The 27,405-nt window shown below is 36.5% G+C and overlaps 1 protein-coding gene across 1 annotated transcript in view; it reads left to right on the forward strand.

Annotated features, from left to right (window-relative positions):
- Nucleotides 1-27,405, forward strand: part of SBF2 (SET binding factor 2) — a 314,832-nt gene that overhangs the window by 160,371 nt on the left and 127,056 nt on the right. Inside the window, exons 13-16 of the mRNA XM_015563741.1 lie at nucleotides 1,693-1,791; nucleotides 12,528-12,732; nucleotides 15,012-15,121; nucleotides 16,744-16,893. Coding sequence (XP_015419227.1) covers nucleotides 1,693-1,791; nucleotides 12,528-12,732; nucleotides 15,012-15,121; nucleotides 16,744-16,893 — 564 coding nt within the window. The remainder of the gene's footprint in view (nucleotides 1-1,692; nucleotides 1,792-12,527; nucleotides 12,733-15,011; nucleotides 15,122-16,743; nucleotides 16,894-27,405) is intronic.

Here is a 27,405-nt window from a genome sequence, read left to right on the forward strand (position 1 = left end):
ACTTCATAACTATAATTTTGCTACTGTTATGAATCGTAATGTAAATATCTGATATGCTATATGTGTTTTCCAGTGGTCGCGACCCACAGGTTGAGAACTGCTGCTTTAGATCCTAAGTAATTGAGACATAATGTTTTTGGGGTTAAATTGGATGATCTTCATACTCTTTTCTAGCTCTTCCATTTTATTAGTCTCTGTAGCATTTTAAATAATAATATTTGTTTATATACCCCCTTTCTTTTCTATCTAAATTCTCCCCTCTGGCAGTTTCATCACAACTAATAATTCATATTAATTACTTTTTAAAAACTTGCTTGCTACAGCCTCTGATTATTTTTGTACGTCCTTCCCTTGCCTGGAGTGCCCTCCCTCTACCTTTCAGTCTGACCATGACCGTCCATTCTCCATACTCTGCTCTTATCTCACCACCTCCCCAAAGTACATTGGAAGTCTACTAGTCTGCATTGAGCTTTATTTTGTATCTCTTACTTCATCTGGCAGCTTATCTTGTATTATGTGCTTTTATATCCTTTAGGTTAGAAACATTAGATTAGAAACAATGATAAGTCAAGGACCTTGTCCAAGATTCCTATTGCGTCTCTTAATGTTCATCTTGTTCTAGGTTCTGCCAGCAGTGATGATTTTTGGCATCTTGTTGATGTTACTTGAAAACTAGTTCATATGTATACTTGTCAAGTGCTTAAAAGCAGTGAGACATCAGACCTAAGTAATTTCTTGTCTAGCGCCTTTAGCCACTTAGTTGGTTTGCATTAGAATGTGTTTTTGTAGGAAAGTGTTGTGTGCTTCTGGGGAAGGGGTCCTTGTTCTCATTTAGCCTGGGCAGCCTACCACATGACAGGATTATGGAGCTTTGAGAAGCAGCTTATCCCCACACTCCATCAAATAGGCCTGTTAGAAAGAAAAGTGTTTGCCCTGGTTTGACAGCCTTTCTGAATCCTGGTCTAGAATAGGTGAAGTCATGGCTTTATATGTCCATCTAGTCCAGTAAACCTAGTAGTTCCTAGAAGAAAATATCTTATACCCTTTTTAAAAAATTCATCCATCTACCCCCTCCTCCTCACACATTTTTTTCCTGTCAGTACTCTTCTCCCTACTCCAAATATACACACTCTCTCAGTTCTCCCAACTATTTCTTTAGTAGGGACATGGATTAGAGTTTATATAATTTGAGAACTGGAATGAGCCTAAAGATCATCTTGTTCCTACATCTTACATTAGAGATGAAGAAACTGGAGCTTAGGAGTTTTAGTGACTTTTTCTAAATTTCACTGTCAGCAGAGCTGGAACCAACATCTGAGTGACCTGACATTTGGTTCGTGTTTTGTGAGTTAGGGACATGTTTGGTGACTTTCTGACCACCCACACTTCTCAAAGTGAGAAATATCTAAGTGAGGCCTGGAGAATGAAAGGGTCTCTGAGTTCCAGAAATGACTTTTCCAAGAGGAAATAGGGCCCTACATCATCAGGGAGAGACCACTGGACATCCAATGACTGGATAGACTCCATGCATCTAGAATAGAGGTGAAGCTCAGCAAAAACCTAAAATATTATATTAGTAATAGTATATATTTTGGATGCTTCTTGGTTTGCTAATTGTATGAGATTATCACACAATTTTCTAATTCAGCATATCTTAGAATTGATGTTTTGCCATTTCATTCTTTTTTTAAGCTGGTAGCTTTTGAAGTAGAGCGAATTAAAGTTGAAGAAAATAACCCACTGAAGATGATAAAGCATGTCAGAGAACTTGCTGAGCAACTGTTCAAAAATGTAAGTAAGTATATGTATAGACAGTCATTAATTTTTAAAGTGCTAATTAAGTATTTTGTTTGAGAAACTGAAAAGCTTCATCTTTCCAGTGATAATATTCTTGTTCTAACTTCAGACCTTTGGGATGATAAGTTAATAAGATATTACGGTTGCTACTGTGCATCAAAATAGATCTTTTTAAAATGATTTTCCTATCAATTATTGCATTATAAAAACTTCTTAGTTACAATTTTCCATTTGTCATTTGCCCTCATTGTGATTTTCATTTAGGTTTCTATCTTCATAAGAGTAAATTTGGGCATTTTAAGACATAAATATTATACCCATTGGAGACCAGAACTACCTCAGACACAACTGCCCCATGTCCTCTGCGTTAGCTTAATAGTGAGGGTCCACTGGATCAGGAAAATGATTTGAGTTGAATTGTTTTGAACGGACAGGGCGTGAAATGCTAAAAGACAGCAGATTGTCCAGTCACCAACTACAAAAACTCAAGGGTGAAAATATTCTCCATATAACAGAAGTGCAATAAGTGTAAAAGATTAATATTTCACATTGGTAACGTGTGAAATAATAATTTGGATACCAAGAAAGAAGATAACCTAACATGACAGGGTGGTTATGTGCATGTGGAAAAATGGCTAATGATTATAACTCCTTCCTCTGCTTATAAAGCTTTTACAGAGTCAAATCCTTTTACTAAAAAAAGGAAAGTAAGGGGAAAGTTGAGGGAAGTATTTTTCCATCTTTCTTTTTTTTTTCCAGAGAAGAAGGGAGAGGGAGAGAGATAGAAACATCAGTGATGAGAGAGAATCGTTGATCCACTGCCTCCTGCACACCCCACACTGGGGATCAAGCCCCCAACTCGGGACCCTTCAGTCCACAGGCTGACACTTTATCCACTGAGCCAAACTAGCTAAGGTGGAAATATTTTTCAGGAGAATAGTTAAGAAGGATGTGGGACCCATATCCTGGTATTGTTTAACTTAATTATTTGCATAGGTTCACCTTTTTGGATGTTGGGTCATTATTAGTCACATCCCTTCAAAATCTCAGAACCAAATTGTGTTTCTTTATTTATAAATTTTATTTCTGAAGTTACTTTAAAATGTACCCTTCGGGTGGATGCCCTACATTCCACATATAAATGTCCAATACTGTAATTAATCTATTTCTTGATTAGTATACTAGAACTTGGGGAAAATTCTGTCAGAAGGAAAACTTGTGTTCTGTGCTGGTCTTTGCCATTTCTGATGGCTGTGTACAACTAATGTATAGCATGACCACATGAGACAGTTCTATTGGCTTATTGTAATAATAAATAGTGTTTAAAGCAACATGCCAGGAATGGGATTAAGCACATAGTATATCATCTCTAATCCTCATATCAGTTATGTAAGATATAGGTGTCATTACCGCCATTTACTGGGGATAATTGGCTCAGGATTGTAAATGGCTATTAAGTAATTGAATCCAGATTTTAAATTCAGGAATTATTATCTATCCAATTCCTAAGTTGATGTTCGTTCACTCCATTAGGCTGGCTCATCTTCAACTGGAAAAAATGTGGTATTTCCAATGGCTGATTTTATAGTTTGTTCTTTATAAAGCACTTTAACGTACTTTCTCATATGATCTTGGAAGCTACCCTGTACCCTGTGAGGTAGATAGTGATATTGATGTTGATAAGTGAGGAAACTGAATATTAGAAAGCCTTTTTCCTTGCCCACTTGGAATGATTTATTGATATATTTCAAAAAGTAAAAAAACATTAACTGGGAGTCAGTGTTTAGTCCTCTGGGACTGATTCCTTTAATACTGAATGTTTATTTCTTAGATCTTTGCAAACCTCTTCCAGAACTGAAACATTTTATAGCCAATAAGTGACCAGAGCTGGGCTTCTGACACATGTTTGTCCTGTTACAAGACTGAGTACCCATGCACGTTAGGGAGTATACCAAGCCACTTTAGTGCAGAAATGAAATTTTTTCTTGCCATTCTAGACCTTAAATTTTGTGATACATAGCTAACACGAAGCCAACACAAAAAAGAAAGCTACAGTAAAATATCTACTACTTATATATTCTTAAAGGTGAATGCAAAGCATGAACAGCCCCTGTCCTTTAACACTGTTAAAGAGGTCATCACGAGGGACTGTATGGAATCGCCCTTCAAATGAACTCTACATTTCTTGAGCACTTATTGGGCTTCTTTCCTCCCACGATCCAATTCTATTTCATTTCATTTCATTAATTCCATTCATTCAGTATGTACTTATTCAGCACCTACTATTGCCAGCATTTTCTAGGTACATGATCCCCCTAATATCCTTGAGAGGAGGATACATGATGAGTGAGAATTTGAGAATATCCCAATAGATTGTCAGCAGACTTTCTATAATTCTTTCTAGTTTTAAGAATTTAAAGTCCTTGATGATCCCAACATTCCTGAAGTAAATACTTGACAAAGTTAGAAAGCAGAGCACGATAGTCATGCAGGAAGTTGAGGGGAGGGAGGAAGGATGGTTTTAATGCGAGGGAAATCAGCCAGATGTTTCCATTTTTAACTAGCCAGTATTCTTTTTTAAATCTAATTTCTAGAATTCCCTCTGGTAAGTAGGAGCCAATCATATAATTTGACTGTTTTCTTATTATTGGGTTATAATCGGGACCTGGTGGTTCCATTCTGATGTTTGTAAATACTTTATTGCACTGAGGTTTGGTATGTGTATCTAGCGTCTCTCCTTTACTTCCCTTTGAAATACCTCAAAAATGGACCTTAATTTTTCAATTTCTTCTTGCCACTCCTTTATATTGCTTCTTAGTGAGTGGGAATGAATTGTAGGAATGTGAGCAAATGTGAGTAGGGTGAATTGTAACTAGGTTTAGCTGCTATTTGACTTTCTGGAGCTCCCTAAATAATTAAAAAATGTATTGGTGACTGGTGGAGGGGGGAGTAGGAAAGTGGAATGAAGGGGAAGAAAAGGAATAACTCCATTACAGACAAATTGGGTAAGCATTAGTAAGGTTTATACCATGAAGGTTATTGGCTATACATTTTTACAGCTTTTCTTTCCTTGCCCAGTTGACAATACTGGGTCCACCCACCTTGGCTTTCAGAATCTTCACTCTCTGAATGACAGCACATTTAGTTACTCACCGCTCTATCCCTATGATTCTTGATATACACTCATAAAGGACCATTAACTGCACACAAAATGAGAATTTTAAAATAGGCCAGGACAAGAACTTTATAAAACCTCCATTTCACGGCATCGAGTAATTAGTTGGATATGTGTTTTACTATTTTATATAGTGCAGTTTTTTTAACTTGTTTTGCATCTGCAGTAGTACATAAATATTAGCTAGATGGTATAATTTGTCTGACAGTTTTCTTAAACGTAAAGGGGTAAATGAGAGCACTTGGACTTCCTTATAAAATAATACGAGATTTTTATTTGTCCTTTACCAGTATTTCATTGTCCAAAATGGAAACAAATAGGTTTTTAAATCCTAACAGGAGAACAAATCCCAACTATAGGAATAGCCGTTGTAAATCATGTAAGATCTACACCCTTTATATTTCTGCAGAAAGTTAATTTCACTAGCAGGCAAATTTAGTCTACATGGATGCTATCTGTACTCTCTGCTAATTGTGCATAAAGGGATTTTTTGTTGTTGCTATAGGAATGAAGTAAAACCTTGTGATCATCTTATTCTTAAAGAATCAAAACATAAACAACTTGTTTAGATTATTATGAGAAAATGAGGGTCCCAACCCAAAGCATAAAAATCATACTCTTGCCCCCATCCTGTCTGGTTTGTTTGTGCATTTTTAAGTCAGCTTTACAATGATAAAATCTCATCATAGTAAAATTTGCCCTTTTTAAATGTACTGTTCTATGGGTTTTGACAAATGAGTGAAGTATACAACCACCACCACCACCACCACAGTGAGAACATAGACTATTTATTTTACTCCAAAAATTTCCTTAATGTGCCCTTATAGTCATGTTCTCCCACCACCCCAAACTCTTGGCAACTGATATGTTTTCTGTCTGTGTACTTTTCCCTCTTTCATAATGTCATTATGTAGTTTTTTGAGTTTGATTTCTTTCACTTAGCATAATGCATTTTAGATTCACCCATGTCACTACTTAAATCTGTTGTTAATTCCTTTTTATTGTTGAGTAGCATGCCATTGCAAGAGTGTACCAAAGTTTTATTTATATGTTTACCAACTGAAGGACAGTTTTGGAAATTATGAATAAAACCACCCTAAACATTTGCATAGGTTTTTGTATGTTCTAGTACATATTTTTTCACTTCTCTCAGGTAAATATTTAGGAGTAGCATACTGGTAACAGAACGTTAACTCTATAAGAACTAAGTGCCAAAACAGTGGGTCAGTGGTTGAGCATCAACCTATGAACCAGGAGGTCATGGTTCAATTCCCAGTCAGGGCACATGCCCGGGTTGCAGGCTAGATCCCCAGTGTGGGGCATACAGGAGGCAGTTGATCAATGATTCTCTCTCATCATTGATGTTTCTATCTCTCTCTCCCTCTCACTCTCCCTCTCTCTCTCCCTCTCCCTCTCCCTCTCCCTCTCCTTTCCTTTTTGAAATCAAAGAAGAACTAAGATACTTCCCTGGTGTCTGTATCATTTTGCATTTCCTCCAGCAATATATGACAGTTTCATTTGCTCCCTATCTTCAGCAACACTTTGTATCCTTAGTTTTTTGTTTTTAGTCATTCGAATAGGTGTGTGGTGGTATCTTATTATGGTTTTAATTTGCATGTCAATAGGTGAGTGAGAATATAGGTCTCTTAGTTAGTCACTATATGCTTCCTGATTACTTACAAAAATAGTACTTGTCTTAGTCCTGGCTGATGTGGTGGTTAGAGTGTCAATCCTCGAACTGGAGGGCCTTGAGTTTGATTCCAGTCAGGGGCACATACCTGGGTTGCAGATTCAATCCCCGTCCCCATCAGAGTGTGTGTGGGAGGCAACCAATCAATGTGTCTCTCACATCAAAGTTTCTTTCCTTCTCTCTCTCTCTCTTTCTGTCTCTCTCTCTCTCTCCCTCCCTCCCTCCCTCCCTCTCTCCCTCCTTCCCCTTTCTCTGTCTCTTCCCCTCCTCCCCCTCTCCTTTCCTCTCTTTGAGACTTAATGGAAAAAAACATCCTCAGATGAGGATTAACAGCAACAACAAAAATAGCACTTGTATTAGAATATGAAGCTTCCAGCTATAATCATGAGTTAGAACAGTGCTTCTCAACAAGGATAATCCCTTCCCCCCCGAAATTTGGCATTTTGGTTGTCACAACTGGAGAGGGTATACTACTGGCTCTGATAGGTAGAGGTCAGGGATGCTTCTAAACATCTTACAATATACAAGACACTCACCCTCCAAAAAAATTATTCAGCCCAAAATGTCAATTAGTGCCAAGGTTGAGAAACCCTGTGTTAGGCAACCAGCACATTAGATATTCAAGTCATACACCAAGTTTATTTGTATTAAGGATGAGACATTAATTCAATTAGATGATCATTGAAAGGCCTATGACAGGGATGGGCAACCTTTTTGTGAGTGCGTGCCAAAACCAGCAAAATCTCTGACTCAAAATTCTTCTGCGTGCCAACCCTAATTTTTTGAGAACGAGAACATGTTACTCCTACTTGATATCTCTTAAGGTGTATGTATGTGAAGAAGCTTGAAGAAATAATAAAATTCATTCGAGCAACAAAAACACAGTATATGGTGATAAAAAATACATTTATTATTTAATGTATACATGTGCACTGAAAAAAAAAGTAGAGTTAACAGAGGCATAGAAATTGCTCTTCCCCTCTCTTGTCAATCCATGTCTATGGTCTTTAAGATAACTTGTTATGTAAAATTATTTATTTATCTAAGATGCACCAACACTGAATTTATCTGAAAAATAAAAAAGTTGATATTAAGAAAAAATTGTAAATGGAAGAGAGGGTTTCGCGTGCCAGAAAAAGTTACTGGCGTGCCATGTTTGGCACCCGTGCCAGGGGTTGCCCACCCCTGGCCTATGAACATGAGAAATTTAGAATGTTTCATTCCGTCAATACTGTGTTCACAGCCAGACAACTCTAAAATGTTTAGTTACATTTTGTCAGTGTTAACTTAGTCCAGTGATAGTATTGGTTTCAGTGGTATTTAAAAGAATTTGTGTAACTTGCTACCCTACATAGCTCTAGGTACAACTAGTGCATATTAAATAATTACTAAATAACTAAATTAATATGGAAAACTTGGTAACCTCTAACAAGGTTACATTGATTTGTCATTCACTGCTGAGAACAATGTGTAGGAGGAAATTTTCCCCCCCCAATGCAGTCGTTGCCTACGTTGAATTTCCAGTAGGGTTTGGGGGGTTTTGTTTTGTTTTGCTTTGCTGTGCTTTTATTTGAAGTTGTTCTCAGCCTCATTTCCTTTAGGCCCTAGGCATATTCTCATTTAGCTTGACAAGAAAAGAGAAAAATCCATGTTTCCATACCAGATGGTATGTATGTCATTTTTCAAGTCTGAGAAAATCGTACTTCCCATTACTATCATATGCCCTTACAGCAGAATTATGGAAACATTTCTTGAAAATCATTATCCAACTTCAAAATTCCCTCTAAGCGATAGTGCATTTTGCCAGCTTTCTTGGGCAGTTCATCATGGATGCTTTGGACAAAATTGTTACCATGTTCACTATAAATGCTCAGTTGTGTAACTCCTTGATTATTACTTTGCATTTGCATTTCCCTTCAATTAAAACTGACAATTTGGCTGCTTTTTTGTTCTATTGGAAAATAATGAATTTCATTGTTTCAACACAAAATTAGGCTGCAGTTTTTAATGAGCTCAGCAGTCTTCAAGGGACTTGCCCACATGCATTTGGAGTTTTGAGTAAGAGCAGATGTTTCTAATATGTAGCGTTCAATGACCCTTAAACTTCCCATCATTTCTGCTGTCTTCTCAGAAGTCCTAATGTGACAAAGCCTGGTATAAGGTGGTGAATATAGTCCTTTATATTTACCACACTGACCATTAGGGGGCAGCAATGCACAGACACAGCAGCCAGAGAACCAAACATGCTAGATTTGGGGGCATGAGCCTTTTTCTAATCTTTTAAGCACAATTGAATATATTATAATTCAGTAACTTTAACCATTGCCTGAATTTTTATGTAGACTGCCTATTCAATTACAGGATAGCCTCATCTTTGAACTTTGCTTTAAAACATGCTTGTTACCAATGGACATGGACAACAGGGGGATGGGAGCATGAGTGTGTGTGTGTGGGGGGGGAGGTTGGGGGTTAATGGGAGGGATGAGAACTAACTTTTGGGGTTCTAATACCCATAAAAAAAAACATGCTTGTTATTCTGAATTGTGTATGGATTTGTTTTATAATATTTCAAATTACGTATGAGAAAAAAAACACTATTAATGACTAAAAGCAATAGCTTTTCTTTAATTAGTGATTTCTATTTAAACTGTTTTTTAGTACTATTTTTACTGCTGCTAGAATACAAGTAGCTGGTGATATGTGAATGTTGGGAAAAAGATTTTAGAGGCCTGGTGTCATGCCAGAGAATATGCAGTGAATAAATATTTATTCAAGTGAATGTGTCCTAGACTTTTGGAAAACAGCTTTCAGAATTATTCTGGGGAAGTGTGTATGTGTGTGTATATGTGCGCATGCACGTGTTCGTTCTAAAAGCTTTTCTTTGACAACTCATTCTATCCTCACAAGAACCTTATGAAGTAGGTACCATATTATTATCTTTATTACACATGACGGGACTAAAATAAACTGCACCGCATCACAGTACTAAACGGGGATTTGACCCAGGTGGTCCAACATCAGAGACCATGAATTAAAAGTACTTCTTCTTATACTCCCTCTCTCATTGAATTGTCCAGTCTTTCCCTCTGAATTATAGTGCCTCCTATCTCTATCATGTTTTCACACATAGTCCTATTTCTGGGCTCTCTATTCCATTAGTTTTTTTAAGCCTTTCATTAATACCAATCGACATACTATATTATTAAAGATTTAAGAGTTTTGATATCCAGAAACTTTTATTTCCCCACTTACTCTTCTTCTGAATAGCCTTGACTATTTTTAGATCTTAGTTCTGCCTTATAAAGTTTAGTATGAACTTAGCACATTATAGAATTTTGAGCAATATGTGTATCCTTTTTTTAACCCACCTTAAGTCATTTTTGGACCAAGGTAGAAGCACATATAGGAAGAGAGAAAAAGATAAAATATAGTTAGAAAATCTGATATAACTAAGATTTCTACTTTAATTTTTTCATGTTTCAAACTTCGTTGAAATGAATATTACTTACATCATGGAAAATATATTTAAAGTCTTAATTTTTATTATAAAAAAAACAAGTGTCAATAGTAACAAAAGTAGTGAAGACTATATTTTAAACGATTCTGATTTAAACCTTAAAATGCATATGAATTACCTCCCCATCCTGAAAAAAATATCTTCCCAAGGGATTTTAGAAAATTTATATGTATAACTTTTGAAAACATACCTTAGACTTGGGCCTAAAGAACAGAGAAAAACAAATATGCTATTTGAAAAGGGCCATTTTATAAACTATAGTCCAGTGATGTTGCTGTTAATCCAGGAATAATTTTAGAACAGGAATATGTCACCATATAGTTTGGAAAGTGGTGATCATGAAGTCTTGGCGTAGGAATTTACATATTTATTCTTCCCTGTCCTTGCTAATGACATAAGGGGGGGAATACAAAGTGTGTATGAGGGCTGCTCTGGCCAGAACACGTTTTCTATCTAATTTCAACTTCTCAGGAACCTTTTAAAAGAAGCATGAGTGTGTACCTGAGGCAGAGTTATTTATCCAGTATTACATAGTGAGCAGAGCAAAAAAGGGGACCGAGGCTTTGTGACACTTTAAAGGAATATTATCTCCATTGTATTGCTGAGTTGTGCTTCCTACATCATCTGCTGTGGCCCAACCTTTCTTTTTTCTGGGTCTGGGCCAAATAACCAAAAAGAATTGTGGGGAGCAACTCTAATACACGATGACAGTGGCCATTTTAACTGTCAGAAAATGCATAGGGTAGTGATGAGCTTAATCTACAACATGAATAATATAGGTTCTTTTGGGGGAGGAGGAATTTTCTGGTTACAAAGGATAATAAATGCTAGAATTCATCTCAAAATGGTTGTAAAGCAGCCTTCCCTAGAGAACTTGATGAAGAGGTGGATTTCACTCTGCCTGTAGTATTTGAAATATAATCCTACTTAACTAGGTGACTGGATCAAAATCCATGGCACATTTAATTTAATTATGACAATCCTAACATGTGCTCAACATTGTATCCCGTTTGTTAGGATACAGTAGGAGGTAGCTTAGGGTGCCTGCTACATGCCAGGCAATCTCTAGAAGGAGAGGATAAAAAAAGTTTTTTTAATTGACTGAAAAGTCTGCCCTTGTGGAGCTTCATGTTACTGAGAGAAGGATGGACAGTCACGTTAAATAAGACTTAGAGTATGTGAGAAGGTGGCTAGGCGCAAAGGAGGAAAATATAATAAGGGGCTAGGGTGTGTGTTGGGGAGATAAAGTTACATAGGGTGGCCAAGAAAGGTGGCATTTGAGGAAAGAAATGCGGAAAGGGAGAGAGGGTTCAGTAAATCGGTGGGGGAACAGGCATTCTGAAAGGTGGGAGTTAAATGCAAAGGCCTTGGGTCAGGAGCAAGGAGGCCTGAATGTTAAGCAGAACGAAGGAAGAGACAGTAGTAGAACATGGTCGCATAGAAAAGTCATACCTTGTGGGGCCTTGTAAATTTTTGTGGAAACTTTGGGTTTTACTCTGAGTGAGATAAAGAGCTGTATGATCGAACAGAGTGGTTGGTGGTGATTGAACTTTGGTTCATTCTGTCTGTGGTGCTAAGAATGGAGCAGCCGAGGGAGCAGTGGTGGGAGCAGGGAGGCCCTTGAGGAGACGTGGTTCTGTAGCAGAGGAGAGATGTTGGCTTGACCCAAGGTGTTGGAAAGTGGTCAGATTTAGACATGCTTTAAAGGCAGCGTCCAGAGGTTTGCAGAGGAATGGATAATGGGGTGTTACAGAAAGGTATTAAGGTGACTCAGCTTTTCACCTGAGTAATTGGAAAAGTAAACATGCCATATACGGAAGAGGTGAGACTGCAGAAAACAGATTTGGAAAGGTGGAGATTAAGTGCTCCATTTTGGACATATAAGATGATATTGAAATCCAGATGGAAATACTTATATTGAATATATGGGCATGGAGTTCAAGAGAAAGCTCAGGTGGAGATAAAAATCTGTGAGTTCGTAGTGTTTTTGTGGTTTAAAGATATGAAGCTGGAAATTATCACCAAGGAAGTAAGTATAAATAGAAGAGAAGCCCAAGGTCTGAGCCCTGGGATAGTCACATGGTTAAGAGATTAGGGAGATAAGAAATAAAGACATAGCAAGAAGACCTAGAAATCAAGTAAAAACATGTTCATGAAAGGGGAAGTGGGGAGGTCAGCTGTTTCTGATGCTGCTGAAGTAAGACTCTGGGGCTCTGTTCAATGGCATGTATCTGAGTGTACAGGTACTCATCTGACTGCAGCTTGTTCCCTCTCAGCTCCCACTCCCTTCCTGACAGTCTGCCGTTATTTTAACTTCTGCGTAATCTTACCTGTGTTTGATATTGCAGGAGAACCCAAACCCTCATATGGCGTTTCAGAAAGTTCCACGCCCCACAGAAGGATCCCACTTGCGAGTTCATATTCTTCCTTTCCCAAAGATTAATGAAACCCGGGTACAGGAATTGATACAGGAGAATCTTGCTAAGAACCAGAATGCACCTCCTGCTTCACGAGTGGACAAGAAATGTGTTGTGCCAGCAGGTCCACCTGTTGGTATGTATTTCTCTGTGTGTTTAAATGTAACTTCTTATCAAGACAGAAGACACAAAAACTCAAGTAACCGGAATCAGAGCATTCCCAACACCCAGATGTACTGTTCCATTCTCTGCTTCTCACAAAGGGTAGCCATTCATCTAACTGCCACTACTATAGAATCCTTTTTTAAAACAGCTGTATCAAGATATAATTCACATACATAAAACTCACCCAGTTAATGTGTACAGTTTAGTGGCTTTTAGTATATTCACAGTCATACAACCATTTTCTCTAACTTCAGAACATTTTCATTATCTCAAAAAGATGTACCCATGCCCATTAGCAGGGTATAATTTTCCCCTAAAAATCACTCCTTCCCTAGCTTTAGGCAATAATCTACTTCCTGTCTTTATAGATTTGCCTATTCTGGACATTTTATATAAATGGAGTTCTATAACATGTGATCTTTTTTGTGACTGGCTTCTTTCATTTATCATAATATTTTCAGTTTATCCATATCACATGTGTCAGTGCTTCACTGTTTTTATGGCTGAATATTATTCCATTCTATGGCTATACAGATGCTCCTGGACTTACAAATGGGATTACATCCTGAAAAATCCATCTTAAGTTAAAAATATCATAAGCTAAAAATGCCTTTAAGCCCTGGCCATTGTGGCTCAGTTGGTTGGATGTTATTCCATACACTGAAAGGTTACCAGTTCAATTCCTAGTCAGGGCGCATGCCTGGTTGTGGACTTGATCTCTGAGACGTGATGTTCAGGAGGCAGCCTGTTGATGTTTTACTCTCACATTGACATTTCTCTCCCTCTCCCTCTCCCTCTCCCTCTCTATGCAAACATTTCTGTGTGTCAGAACCACACAACTGCTTGGTACTTTGTCATTGCATATTTTCCCCATTCGGTAATGACTTCCGGTGCAGATGACAAAACACGTTTTCTTAACAAAATTTCAGCACACCTCTCCCTCTCCCTCTACCTCTCCCTACCTCTCTTTCTCTCTAAAATATCAATAAAAAATCTTTTTAAAAAATGCATTTAATACCCCTAGCCTATTGACCATCATATTAACCTAGCCTACCTTAAACATGCTGAGAAACACAGCATCCAAAAACCGCTGGCAACAGAGTACCCTGTAGAGTATTGGTTGTTTACCCTCATGATCACTGTGGCTCACTGCCACTACCCAGCATTAGGAGAGAGTATCCTACCACACACAGCTAGCTTGGGAACGATAAAAATTCAGAATTTGAAGTACAGTTTCTACTGAATGCTCACTGCTTTTGCACCATCATCAAGTTGAAAACCATAACTTGAACCATTGTCCTAAGTTGAAGACCATCTGTATGTCACATTTTGTTATTCATTCATCAGTTGACGGATATTTGATTATTCCTCCTTTTGCTACTATTAGTAATGCCTCTGTGAGCATTCATGTGTATGTTTTGTGTGGACATATCTCTTCAGTTCTCTTAGGTATATACCTAGGTGTGGAATTGTTTCATATAAGTCTGTGTTCAACGTTTTGAAGAACTGCCAGATTGTTTTCCAAAACAGCTGTCCCATTTAACATTCCCACCAGCAATGTATGGGTGTTCCAGTTTCTCCACATTCGCTAATAATGCAGAGCATCTTTTCATTTGCTTATTGGCCATTATTATATCTTCTCTGGAGAAATGTCTGTTCAGATCCTTGGCCCATTTTTTAATTGGGCTATTTGTCTTTTTATTACTGAGTTAAGTGTTCTCTGTATATTCTTTATACAAGTTCTTTATCAGATACATGATTTGCAAATATTCTTTCCCATTCTGAGAATCTAATTTTGGGAGGGCATGTGGTTTTTCTTTGGTAATATCATAGAAATATCAACTCTTTTTTTCATTGGTAATTCTCTTACAGTAGCTATTTTTGTCATGATCTTGTATCCCAAACACATATCAGTTTGTTTACAATTAAAGTTAAAATAGATGTTTACTTTGCTTACTGTGATTTTTACTATGAAATATTAATTGATTTGCATGAGTTAAGTGTATCATTGGAATCTTTCCTGTGAAATTATCCTTAATAAGCCAGTGACTAGCCCGACACTTTAAAATGTGAAAATATAATCAAAATAATGAAATGGAATACCTTCAATGCCATGTAACAAGGGAAACAAATAATTCTGTCAATCATGAAAACAGTTAGTCATATAAGCTTAAACCAATTCTCTTCCCCTTGCTTTTGTAATTGCCAGAGGAGTTTAATTTACTTGTTTTCTTTATATTCCTTTACTAGTTTCAATAATGGATAAGGTGAAAACAGTTTTCAACAGTGCACAGAGATTGGAAGTTGTTAGAAACTGCATCTCATTCATATTTGAAAATAAAACATTGGAGACTGAAAAGGTAATAAAATGCTATCTTTGCCACGTGTAATTTATCATTTCTCTTTCAGATTTACATGTTTAACTTGCTAACTGACCTCTCTAATTTCATCCTTTTTCTTTATCAAGTGTTTTGATGAATAGTGTCTAGGACAGCTGTGGGCAAACTATGGCCTGCGGGCCGGATCCGGCCCGTTTGAAATGAATAAAACTAAAAAAAAAAAGACCGTACCCTTTTATGTAATGATGTTTACTTTGAATTTATATTAGTTCACACAAACACTCCATCCATGCTTTTGTTCTGGCCCTCCGGTCCAGTTTAAGAACCCATTGTGGCCCTCGAGTCAAAAAGTTTGCCCACCCCTGGTCTAGGATGTAAAATCTTAGCCAAGCCTAATTACATGGCTACTAGACAAATATTGAAAGTCATTGTTTCCCTCAAACTTTTAACATTGTTCACTAAATCCTATTTTGGCATATTACCTAGGAACTTAACATTTTAATTTTTCAGTTACAGTTCACATATAATATTACATTAGTTTCAGGTGTAAAACATAGTGATTAGACATTTCTGTAACTTACAAAGTGATTACCCTGATAAGTCTATTATCCATCTGACACCATACATGATTAACATTTTAAATATAATTATATTTCTGGCAAAGAATCCGGTTGGATAAGTGGTATTCAACTTAAATGTGCCTCGTTAAAGCAGATTTTCTTGCCTTCTTTAATAAAACACGCTAAACATAATGTAACCTTTTCGTAGTGATTTGTCATAGTTCTGAACATCTGTTACAAAGGGCTAGTAAAGCATGTAAGGTTTTGACCGTTACAACAAATGACCCCACGCCCCTTTCTGTTTGGAGGTTATTCAGTTTCCCCTTTTTCCTATGGTTGAAGTGTTAGACTTTCTTTTGTTCTCTTGCTTCCAGCTGTCCCATCCTGTTTCTTATACCTGCCTCTAAAAACCCCATGCCCTCCTACTCTCAGGCTTCTTCCCTTCTTATTTGCTCCTTTATTCTGGTTTTTAGGTTTTCAAAGTTAAATAAAGCTATTCTTATTTTATGTAAAGCATATTTACTAGGCTTTGCGTGGTGAACTGGCAGGGGCATTCTAATGAGTTAGTGAAATGATGATTTTTAATGAATGAACCTAAAGGTATCTATTTGTTGCTCTGAGTCTTTTCTCTTTTTTTATTGTGATGTTGTATTGAGAAGAGATTGTAGAATTTTCCAGTCATAAATTAAAACTAGTGATTAAATTGCTGCCCAGTTTAAAAGTAGCAAATCACCTGTATTTCTTGTCATTTTAATTTTCCTTTCTATTCTTGCTGTGGAGACATGGCTGGTTATTGAAAGAAGTGATTTGGTGACTAGAGTTTTGATGAGTTTTTTTAAGTGTAGTTCATGTTTGTGTTTTAACTACACATAAACTAATTCTGCTTATTTTTCATGCTTATACATAAAAATAACTAAAAATCCTGTATTTTATAGTTGTCCTCAGTAGTAAAGCTGCTCTTTTCCAGGAGTTTAATTTCTGATAACTGTTAAGTGTCTTACAGGATGCACTTGGCTTTCAGTGAGATTACAATTTATTTTCCCAGTGGTGCCTGTCGTTTACGTCTGCCTCTCTTGTCCTCAGACCCTTCCTGCCGCATTGAGAGCCCTTAAAGGAAAGGCAGCAAGACAGTGTCTCACTGACGAGCTGGGTTTGCACGTCCAGCAAAACCGGGCAATACTAGACCATCAGCAGTTTGACTACATAATAAGGATGATGAACTGTACTCTGCAGGTAACTTTTAGTCTTTTCAGATTATTTTTCTTACTTGTGAATACTTTTCTTTTTCCCAGAAATTCAGTAATTGCCGATAGATCAAGTCTTGAGCCTTCCACAAAGGATGAAGAGCCAATATCCATCCCATTTCTGACAGAAACTCTCATTTATTACTTGGCATAAATATTGAGAGTCTTTTATTCTTTGTTTTCTCTTGAAAAACAAAAAACAAAACACTAGGTTATCTTATTGGTTTTATAAGCAAGCTTTCTGAAACCAAACAGCCATCTTGAAAATATTTGGTTATATTTTACTTGATGTGTATATTCATGGACTTTTTAGACAGTTTTCAATTATACTATTAAAGCAGAGGGCAATGAATAGTCAATAACCCAAATGATAAATGAATTAGTTAAGTATTTACTAAGCACTTTGTGTGTGTGAAGCACAAAAATGTATTTCTAGTTGGCTTCAAAAGATGTGTATGAATTTACAGAGATAAACTTTCCACAAAATCATGAAGACATAATTAGCAGGAGCAAATAATCTGGTTTCCCCATCCTGACTTGCTTGTTAGATAGTCTGTGACATTGGCATCATATTCTTTGCAAGTGATGCAAAACCCTCTCAAACTTTTTCCACAAGCAGGAAAAATGTAATAAATGTAATTAAATATTAGGATTTTTAAAGACTAGCTGTGGGACTCAAGAGAATCTAAACAAAATGCATGTTAAATTCTGGAAAGTGATAATTGCAGGGCATAATTAATAATAAAATTAAGTATATTAATTAATGGATGAAAGAAGACCTAAAAAATGGAAAGATACATTATGTACATAGACTGGAAGATTCAATATTATAAAATTATAACAATCAGTTTTTCTCAAAAGAAGAGTCACTGCAGTTCCCATCAAAATCCCAACTGGAGCTTCCATCCACCTTGGTTCAGTGATTGAGCATTGACCTGTGAAGCTGGAGGTCATGGTTTGATTCCCAATCAGGGCACATCCCCAGATTGCAAACTCCATCCCCAATGGGGGGTGTGCAGGAGGCAGCCGATCAGTGATTCTCTTTCATCATTGATGTTTCTATCTGTCTCTCCTTCTCCCTTCCTCTCTGAAATCAATAAAAATATATTAAAAAGAGAAAAATCCCAACCAAAGAGCAAAACCCTAAGAATTACCAATACACTCCTAATAGAACAACAATGTATGGCAAAATGTCAAACTTTTAGAAACAGATGCAAACTTTTAGCTATAAGATGAGCGAGGCCTGAGAATCTACTATAAAATATGCTGATTGTAGTTGATAGCACTGCATTATATAATTGAAATTTTCTAAGAGAAGAGAACTTAAATATTTACACCCCCCCAAAAAAATAAATATGTGAGGTGATAGATGTGTTAATTAACTCAGTTGTGGGAAACCTTTCATGATGTATATCACCATGAAACACCTTAAATATCTTACCATTTTATTTGTCAAGTATACCTTAATAAAACTTTTTCATTTTTTTAATTAGCTTAAGATTGTAGTAATTAAGACAGTGCATGTGGTACTGGACAATCATAAATGAATTGACCAATAGAACAGAACATAGAGTTCATAAACAGATGTACATGTATATAGAAACATGATTAATGACAAAGTTGACATTTCACATTAGTGGCAAAATGAAAAATTCAGTAAATAATGCCAGAACAATTAAGTGACCATGTACTCATAATATACGACGTATATAAAAAATTTACAGATACCTCACACTATACACTAAAGTCAGTTTCATGTCTATTAAAGACTTAAATATGAAAGTCAACCTATACAATTTTCAAACAGAATAAAGTAGATCTCTTTATGACTTTGAGGTGAGGAGATATTTCTCAAACAAGTCACAAATAGTGTTGATCTTAAAAGAAAAGATTAATAAATGTGACTGTATTAAAATAAAGAACTTTTGTTCATTAAAAAATATCATAAAGAACCCAGTTGGTGTGGCTTAGTGGTTGAACATCAACCTATGAACCAGGAGGTTATAGTTCTTTTCTTGGTCAGGGCACATGCCTGGGTGTGGGTTTGATACCTAGTGTGGGGTGTGCAGGAGGCAGCCAATCAAAGATCTTTTTCATCATGATGTTTCTATCTCCCTCTCCTTCCTTTCTGAAATCAATAAAAGTATATTTTTAAACACCAAAAAGAGAGTGAAAATGCAAATCTCAGAGTGAGAGACGTTTGCACAGCATGTGTCAACGGATTAGTACCGAGATCATTAAAAATATTCACAAATCAATAGGACATAGACAATTCACATTCTAAATGGGCGAAATCTAAAGAAGTATTTCAGAGAAAAGGGAAACCTATTTGGATGTGTATAACAAAGATTATCTTAAAAAAGAAAAGGTGATCTAGGTCAATAATTGGAAAAATGTAAATTAAAACCACAATGTGATAGCCTTTTATAAACTATTTTGTAATAATTTAAAAATCTGATAATATCAAGTATTAATGGAACAAATGGAACATGTAAACTCTGTTGGTTAGAGTGTAAAGTGCTATAATCACTTTAGAAAATGTAATAAGATATAAGATAACAAGAAACAAGATAGTTTGCCATTTTCCTATGAAGCTGAATATGAATATATTCTGTGATCAGTGATTCCACTCATAGAGGAGCTCTTCCCCACATACACTAAGACACATGCACAAAATCATTTATTTTTGGATACAACTCAGATCCCAACCAGCAGTAGAATAGATAAATAAATTATGATATCTTGTTATATTAGAATATTATTTAACTATGAAAACGAATGAATTATACCTACAAGGGACAATGTGTGTGAATCTTAAGATAATTTTGTGCAAAAATTAAAAGGCAATTCAATTACAACATGGTTCCATTGCTATAAAGTTAAAAACATGTAACATCTGGGGATATTTAATTTAGGACTACAATATGTGGTAAAACTGATGTATATGTGTATTAAATCATCACATTATATACCACAACTTTATTTGTCAATTTTGCCTTAACAAAGCTGCGGGGGTGGGGGAGAAAATCAAGGGAATAATAAACAAGTTATTAAAGAACATTACCTCTGGGGGACAGAAAGGAAGGGCAGTGAGCATAGAGATCTGCAAAGGTAATGGCAATATTCTATTACCTACTTCTTACTAGGTATATGGGAGTTCATTGTATCAGTCTTCTTTATAACTTATACACATTAATGTATAGGGCACTGCTACTAGCTTATTTTGCAAGGTATATTTATTTTTTCAAACACATTTCAAAAGATAACTTTTTCAGAAATTCTAACTTAAAACCTAGTATTAAAAATGTAATCTTATAATAAGCACTTTGTAGATTGTTTAAGCAAATTGACAAGATAAAAGATAATTCATCTTTACTGGAAATACAGCCTTACTCTTGAGAGACTAGCTATAACAGTTTATGATAACAAAAATTGAAAACAACCTAAATGTTTACCATTGATATTTATTAATTTAATTGTGGTACAGCTCTTCTTTGGAATACTGTTCAACTATTAAATAGAAAGAGGTGTATATATACCTATATTTAAAAATTTCTATTATACACTGCTAGGTGGGCAAAAAGGAAGTTACATAAGGTAAATACAATACAATTTTATTTTTGACCTAAAATTATACATAATATATCATACTAAAATTCTTAACAACTTAAGTGGTTATCTCTGGCCTATGGATTAGAAGTTTTGACTTCCAATTTAAATCTTTCTCAACTGGAAACACACACAAACATACATATACAAGCATAATTAAATTATATAAAACATACACATCTATTTTATTTTTTATTTTTAAAAAGATTCTAATTTTTGTAGGAAGGAATTTATCAAGCACCCTTATGAGAAGAGCACAACACAATAAATGTACCCTAAAAAAGCCACATGTCTCCTGTTACTTTGTTACTGTTACTTTGGTACTGTTGTTATAGAGGACAAAGGAATGTGATGAATAGGTCAAGGTCTCTAGAAGCCCTAAAGTTAGGTGATTTCCTGATTCCCTATACTAATTGGTGATAAAACTACAAAAATTGTGTTAGGGAGCTTTCTCCCATTAGTACTTTCTGTGTTGTTTATTAACTGAAGAACCAAGTTTTAAGGCTTTCTCTAAACTTAATTTTAGCATATACTAGTTAGTAACTCACTTGTAAAATAGCCATTTACCTTGGGCTACAAATATTTTTCTTTGAATACGTATTCGTTTTAAAAAAAAAGATATGGATTTTTTTTGCTTCCCTCAAGTACATCTGGACTGATGGGCACTTAATATATCAGTATTTCATAAATACGTAAAACTAGATCCCATCTTCATCCCAGGACAGGGGTTGTTTAACATTATAGAAAGGCTCTTCTGAGTTATAAATAGGCTCACATGTGGTATTCTCATTTCAATGGGTTATTTATTACCAATTTGGGATTTATTAGTATTTGTGTTCCTGTTGCCACAACATTACTTGTGGGGATTTAACATGACATTCTGAACATTTTTTACAAAAACATAGTTTCAAGGCAGAGAGGCCAAACATCTGTGTTGTTGTTTTAAAAAGAAACTTTAAATAAACTAATTTTAGGTAGTGATTCAAAAACTTTAGTAATTTTTGCTTTTCGTGATCTTGAAGTTGTTCTATCTTTCCTGTCCTCAAGGGAAAATGAAATGGAGCATGAGTACTGCCAAGGGGCTATTATGTTTATCAGGTTCTTTCAATGTCAAGATAAATTTTTAAAGGACGGGTTTACAAACCTGCTGTATTCAAGACGGTATGGTACTGTCATTGCATCAACATATAGATCAGTGGGAAAGAGCACCCAGAAATGGACCCACATTTGGGGGATTTTTGACAAAGACACCAAAGCAATCAAATAAGGGAGGAAGTTTTTTTTCCACAAATAGTGCTGAAATAACTGTCCATATAGAAAAAAAGTAAATCTCAATCTCTACCTCATATCAAACATAAGAATTCATTTGAGGCAGAGTATAGACTTAAATATAAAATATAAAACCGTGTGCCTACCACCCAAAGTCAAATCCTCTCCTATCACCATATATTAGGAATCCCCTCGATATACAGCTCTTGTAACAAAGGAACCCATACCTAAAACCTATATGTTCATGTTGACCAATGTCACCCCAATAAATTTAAATAAGGAAATAAATAAAATCATGAAACTTGTAGAAAATAGTTTCATGACTTGGGGATGGGCAACAATTTCTTAGGTCACAGAAAATGATAATCAAAAAAGAAAAAATTAATTGATCATTATACTTCATCAAAATTTAAACTTATGCTTATCAGAAGACACTATTAAAAAATTAATATGTAAGACTGGAAAAAAATATTTCTAAAATATGTATGTGGCAAAGAACTGGTGTCACATTTATACAGAGAACTTTACAATTCAAGAAGCCAAACCAATTTTTTAAAATGGACAATTTGAACAGATCCATCACAAATCAGATATATGATAGTCAATAAAAATGAGAAATGCAAATTAAAACCATATGAGCCCTAGCTGATTTGACTCAGTGGATAGAGCATCAGCCTGTGGACTGAAAGGCCCCAGGTTCAGTTCCAGTCAAGGACAAATGCCCAGGTTGTGGGCTCCATCTCCAATAGGGGGTGTGCAAGAGGCAGCTGATCAATGATTCTCTCTCATCATTGATGTTTCTTTCTCTCTCCCTTTCCCTTCCTCTCTGAAATCAAGAAAAATATATTTTAAAAAGATAAAACCATTATGAGGTACTACAGTTGACCCTTGAACAATGCAGGGGTTAGAAAGCTGACCCTTTCCCTGCCCTCGGGATCCCCTCTGCATGCAGTCAGTCCTCTGCATCTGTGGACTCCCAGTCACAGATTGAAAACAGTCCTGGTGTTTTTCTATTGGAAAAAAATCAGCATGTAAGTGGACCTGCTAAAATTAGAAAGACTGACAAATTTTGGCTTGGTGGTAAAATAACTGGAATTCTTACACTTTATTGTTGAGAATGTAAACTGGTACAATCACTTCAGAGAAAAGTGTAAGAAATTCTTACAAAACTAAGCATAGATTATCCTGTGAGCTCACAGATTCACTCCTGGGTCTTATAAAAAAGAAATGAAAACATCTTCAAAAAGATTTATATAAAAATATATATAGGAGCTTTATTCATAATAGCCTAAAACTGGAAACAGCCCAGAGGCCATCAATCAGAGAATAGATTATTTTTAACTATCATGTAGATATTTAGACAGTGTATTGCTATTAGGCAATAAACATAAACAAACTAATGATACATGCAGCCATTTGGAAAAATCTTATAAATATTATGACATTTGTCAACACTCAGTGAATATACACCGAGTGGCCAGATTATTATGACCACCCCATCAGTACTTCATTGACACTTCCAAAAATACTGAATATTGAAAACTTCCTAAGCAAATAATCTCAAGGTTTTATTATTATTATTATTTGCATAACTAATTCACTTCATTGTACTGATGGGGTGGTCATAATAATCTAGCCACTCAGTGTACACTTAAGATTTCTATAATGTGGTGTATAATTGTGCAGCAAAAGTAAATATTGAACTCTAATAATATACATGCTAAGGCATACACTTAGGGGCAAGTATAATTGATGTCTGCAATTTACTTTGAAAAACACTCAAGGTGGATTAGTGGATAAATACATGGATAGATAAATTATAAACCAAGCATAGTAAAATGTCAGGGACACAGTCTAAATGGTAAGTATACAGGAGGTGTACCATGTAAACTTCTTTCAAGTTTGATATATGTTTGAAATTTTGAGCATAAAATAAGTAAACAAAGACATAAATTACATAATTACAAAAAACTCAAGGGATAGGTGAAACATCAGACTAGACACCATGAAAAGGTTATATAGTGAACGGGAATACACACCTAAAGCAGTTACACATGGTGGAGCAAATTGAGACAAGTGGATGGAAACTATGGAAGAGAAGTTAAAGTAGATGGAGTTGGATAAAGTAGTTGGATAATCCAACACAATACCATTCAAAGTGCTGTGACAAGATAAGGAACTTGTGCCAGAATGTCAGTCAGTGACTTTAAATTCACTGAAAAGGTTTTATAAGAAAGTAAAAAAAAGTAAGCTACTACACAGTGATCTTGTGTGATGTCAGCTGAATGTGGTTGATCTCTCTAAAGCAGTGGTTCTCAACCTTCCTAATGTTGTGACCCTTTAATACAGTTCCTCATGTTGTGGTGACCCCCAATTTCATTATTACAAATTGAACATAATTAAAGAATAGTGATTAATCACAAAAGCAATATGTAATTATATATGTGTTTTCCGATGGTCTTAGGTGATCCCTGTGAAAGGGTCGTTCGACCCCCAAAGGAGTCGCGACCCACAGGTTGAGAACCGCTGCTCTAAAGTAACCAGGTACCTGCCTTCTTAAAGAGGCTCCAAAGCCAAGCGTCAGGCTTTGTCACAGCTGAATATTCCCTCGCCAACATTTCCACAATTCATTGGTTGCTAGATAAATTCCTACATTGAGCTTCTTAGGCTAAGGGCTCTGAATAATATAGGAAGCCAGAGAGAGGTTTTAAAGTATGAGAAAAAGGGCATCTTTTCTAGAATCCCAAACCTTTCACATCAGATTGACTTCGTCTAGACATTAAGTACTGCTGATGACAAGCTTGTATGTATGAGGTAGCAGATTTGGGCTTTTTTGGTGCTGTGGTCTGAATATGCCCTTCCAGATTCATAAATTAGATACCTGACCCCCAAGGTGATGGTATTAGGAGATGGGGCTGTGGATGCTCTTATGAAAGAGAGCCAGCTGAGCTACCCTTTCAACCATGACATTGGTAAGTAAGAGTACAGTGAGAAGCCTACAGCCTCAAAGAGGGCCTTCACCAACCACGCTGGCATCCTGGTCTTGGACTTCCAACCTCTAGAACTGTGAGAAGTAAATTTCTATTGTTTCTAAAACATCCAGTGGCATCCTATATAATAAAAGGGTAATATGCAAACTGACCCTAACAGCAGAAAGACTGGAAATGACTGGTCACTATGACACACACTGACCACCAGGGGGCAGACGCTCAATGCCAGAGCTGCCCTCTGCAGCTTTGGCCTGCTCCCCTGTGGCAAGTGGACATCCCCTGAGGGCTGCTGGGCTGCCAGAGAGGTGTCTTGATTGCCATCTAAGGCCCAATCCCCCGGGGAGCAGGCCTAAGCCAGCAGGTGGTCATCCCCTGAGGGGTCCCAGACTGCGAGAGGGCACAGGCCGAGCTGAGGGACCTCCTCCCCCCAACCCCCGTGTGCACAAATTTTTGTGCACCGGGCCTCTAGTTTTGTTATAACAGCCCAGAAAGGACTACACATAAAAATTATATTGAATGCATCTTTATTAGTGAGGGCATATATTTTACTGCTTTTCTCTCTATTCTTCCCCCAAACATCAACTGATTTCTACCATGTACTAGTCTCTGTACTAGGTACTAAGTACTGGACATACTGAGATGATTAAGATATTATCCTGATTCTTAAGAAGTTTATGTCTAGAAGGAGAAATTCACAGGTAAACTAGTCTTTATAATATAGTGGGAGGTGCACTGAGAGATGTGTGGAAAAGTACTGTGAATGTATTGTAAGGTTGCTGGACTTAGAACGAGATGGTCACAGGAGGCATTTGTCCCACCAGGATTGGGAGGGAGAGTATTCCAGATAGAGGAAGTTGCCAGGAGAAAAAAAGAAGTATGTGGAAGGCCTGTATTTTTGAAAATTGGAAAGTATTTCTATTGTGTATATTGTAGAAAGGTGGTGGGAGATGAGAGAAGTAAACAGGATCACTTCTGGTTAAAGTGAAAAGATTAAATATGTATATTTAACCTCAGCCACCACCCAGAACTCCACTAAAACTAAAGTAAAGGATTTTTAAAAATACATAAACCCACAGGCAAAACAGAAGACAAGAACAACATTTTGGAAACTAGAAAGCTGATGGATGAGTGACTCAGCAGACCCAAAAAAGTTTTTTCCTAACAGACAGTTGTAAAACCCTTGAAGCAACCAATTTGCAGAACTGCAAAAGGCTCAGTAATTAGGGACAAGTAATCTCTGAAAGCAGGAGGTTATGGTGGGGCCAAAACATTAAAAAGAGGCTTGGTTGAAAGTCTCCTTAAGATACAGTTGCATTCCCCTCCCCGATCCTTTTCTGGTTCTGTGTAAACTGCCAGCTGCCTCTCCTTCACCCTAGCAGAAGATTAGAGGTTTGTTTGTGTATTTATTCTTAGGAAAGAGGACATCACTAGCCTGGGAGACACTAGGTCTGGCTGAGGGAAATTCTGTTTTGTTACAAGCAAAGGGGGTAAGTGAATGCCAAATATTGAGAATACCAGTCCACATTCCCTTCAGCTCCCAGAACTCTGGAAGCCTGCCCTCAAGGCAAGACATCGGAAGACAATTCTCCGAGAAATGGGGCTAGCCAAAAAGAAAAGGATTTTACTAAAGATCCTAAATTAGGAGTTTCTCAACAGAATAGCTCAACTAGGTCAAGCTATAATGAACCTCACAGTCAACAAGCTTCACCGTGTACACATTGTTTTTATTTTGTCATCCTTCAGTCATAGAGTTTGTGCAACTTCAGTTTAATAGATTATGGCATGTTCTAAAATAACTTTACAAATTCAGTCTTAATAGCAATGTGTGAGATTTCCTATTCACATCCTTGCTGACTTTTACTATTAAAAAGTCTTAATTTTTTAATTCTGCCATTTTAGTGATTGTAAAAGGGTATATCATAGTTATAATTTGCATTTCCCTTATAACTAATAAAATGGAACATTTTTTCTTGTTGATTGGCTTTGCATTTTTTCTGTGTAAGGAAATGCTATTTGTTACTTTGCCCTTTTTTCTTTTGCATTGTTTTTTTCTCATTGATTTATAAAGTACTTAATATGTTTTGAACACCAATTATTTTATGTTTCAAGTATCTCTAGGTTGTGGTTGTCTTTTCCTTGTCTTTATGATATCTTTTGATAAATGTAAGTTTGTAATTTTAATGTAGTCAATCAATTTCATTGGTCCTTTCCTGTATGGTTTGTACTTTATTTATGTCTTATGTTAAGAAATCCTTCCTTACCATGAGGTCCAAAATATATTCCCATATTCTCTTTAAAAGCTTAATAATTTTCCTTTTATATTTAAACTAGAGGCCTGGTACACAAAAATTTGTGCACTGGGTGGGGAAGGGGGACCCTGTTCCCTCTTGCAGTCTGGGACCCCTCGGGGGATGACCACCTGCTGGCTTAGGCCTGTTCCCCGGGGGATTGGGCCTAAATGGCAATCAGACATCCCTCTGGCAGCCCGGCAGCCCTCGGGGGATGTCCACTTGTCAGCAGGGAGCAGGCCTAAACTGCAGTCAGACATCCTTAGTGCTGCTGAGGAGGCAGGAGAGGGTCCCACCACCACCGCTGTACTGGCAGCCATCAGCCTGGCTTGTGGCTGGGGGGGG

Source organism: Myotis davidii, unplaced genomic scaffold (assembly GCF_000327345.1).
Source record: "Myotis davidii unplaced genomic scaffold, ASM32734v1 scaffold118, whole genome shotgun sequence".
In the NCBI taxonomy this organism is placed as follows: Eukaryota; Metazoa; Chordata; class Mammalia; order Chiroptera; family Vespertilionidae; genus Myotis; species Myotis davidii.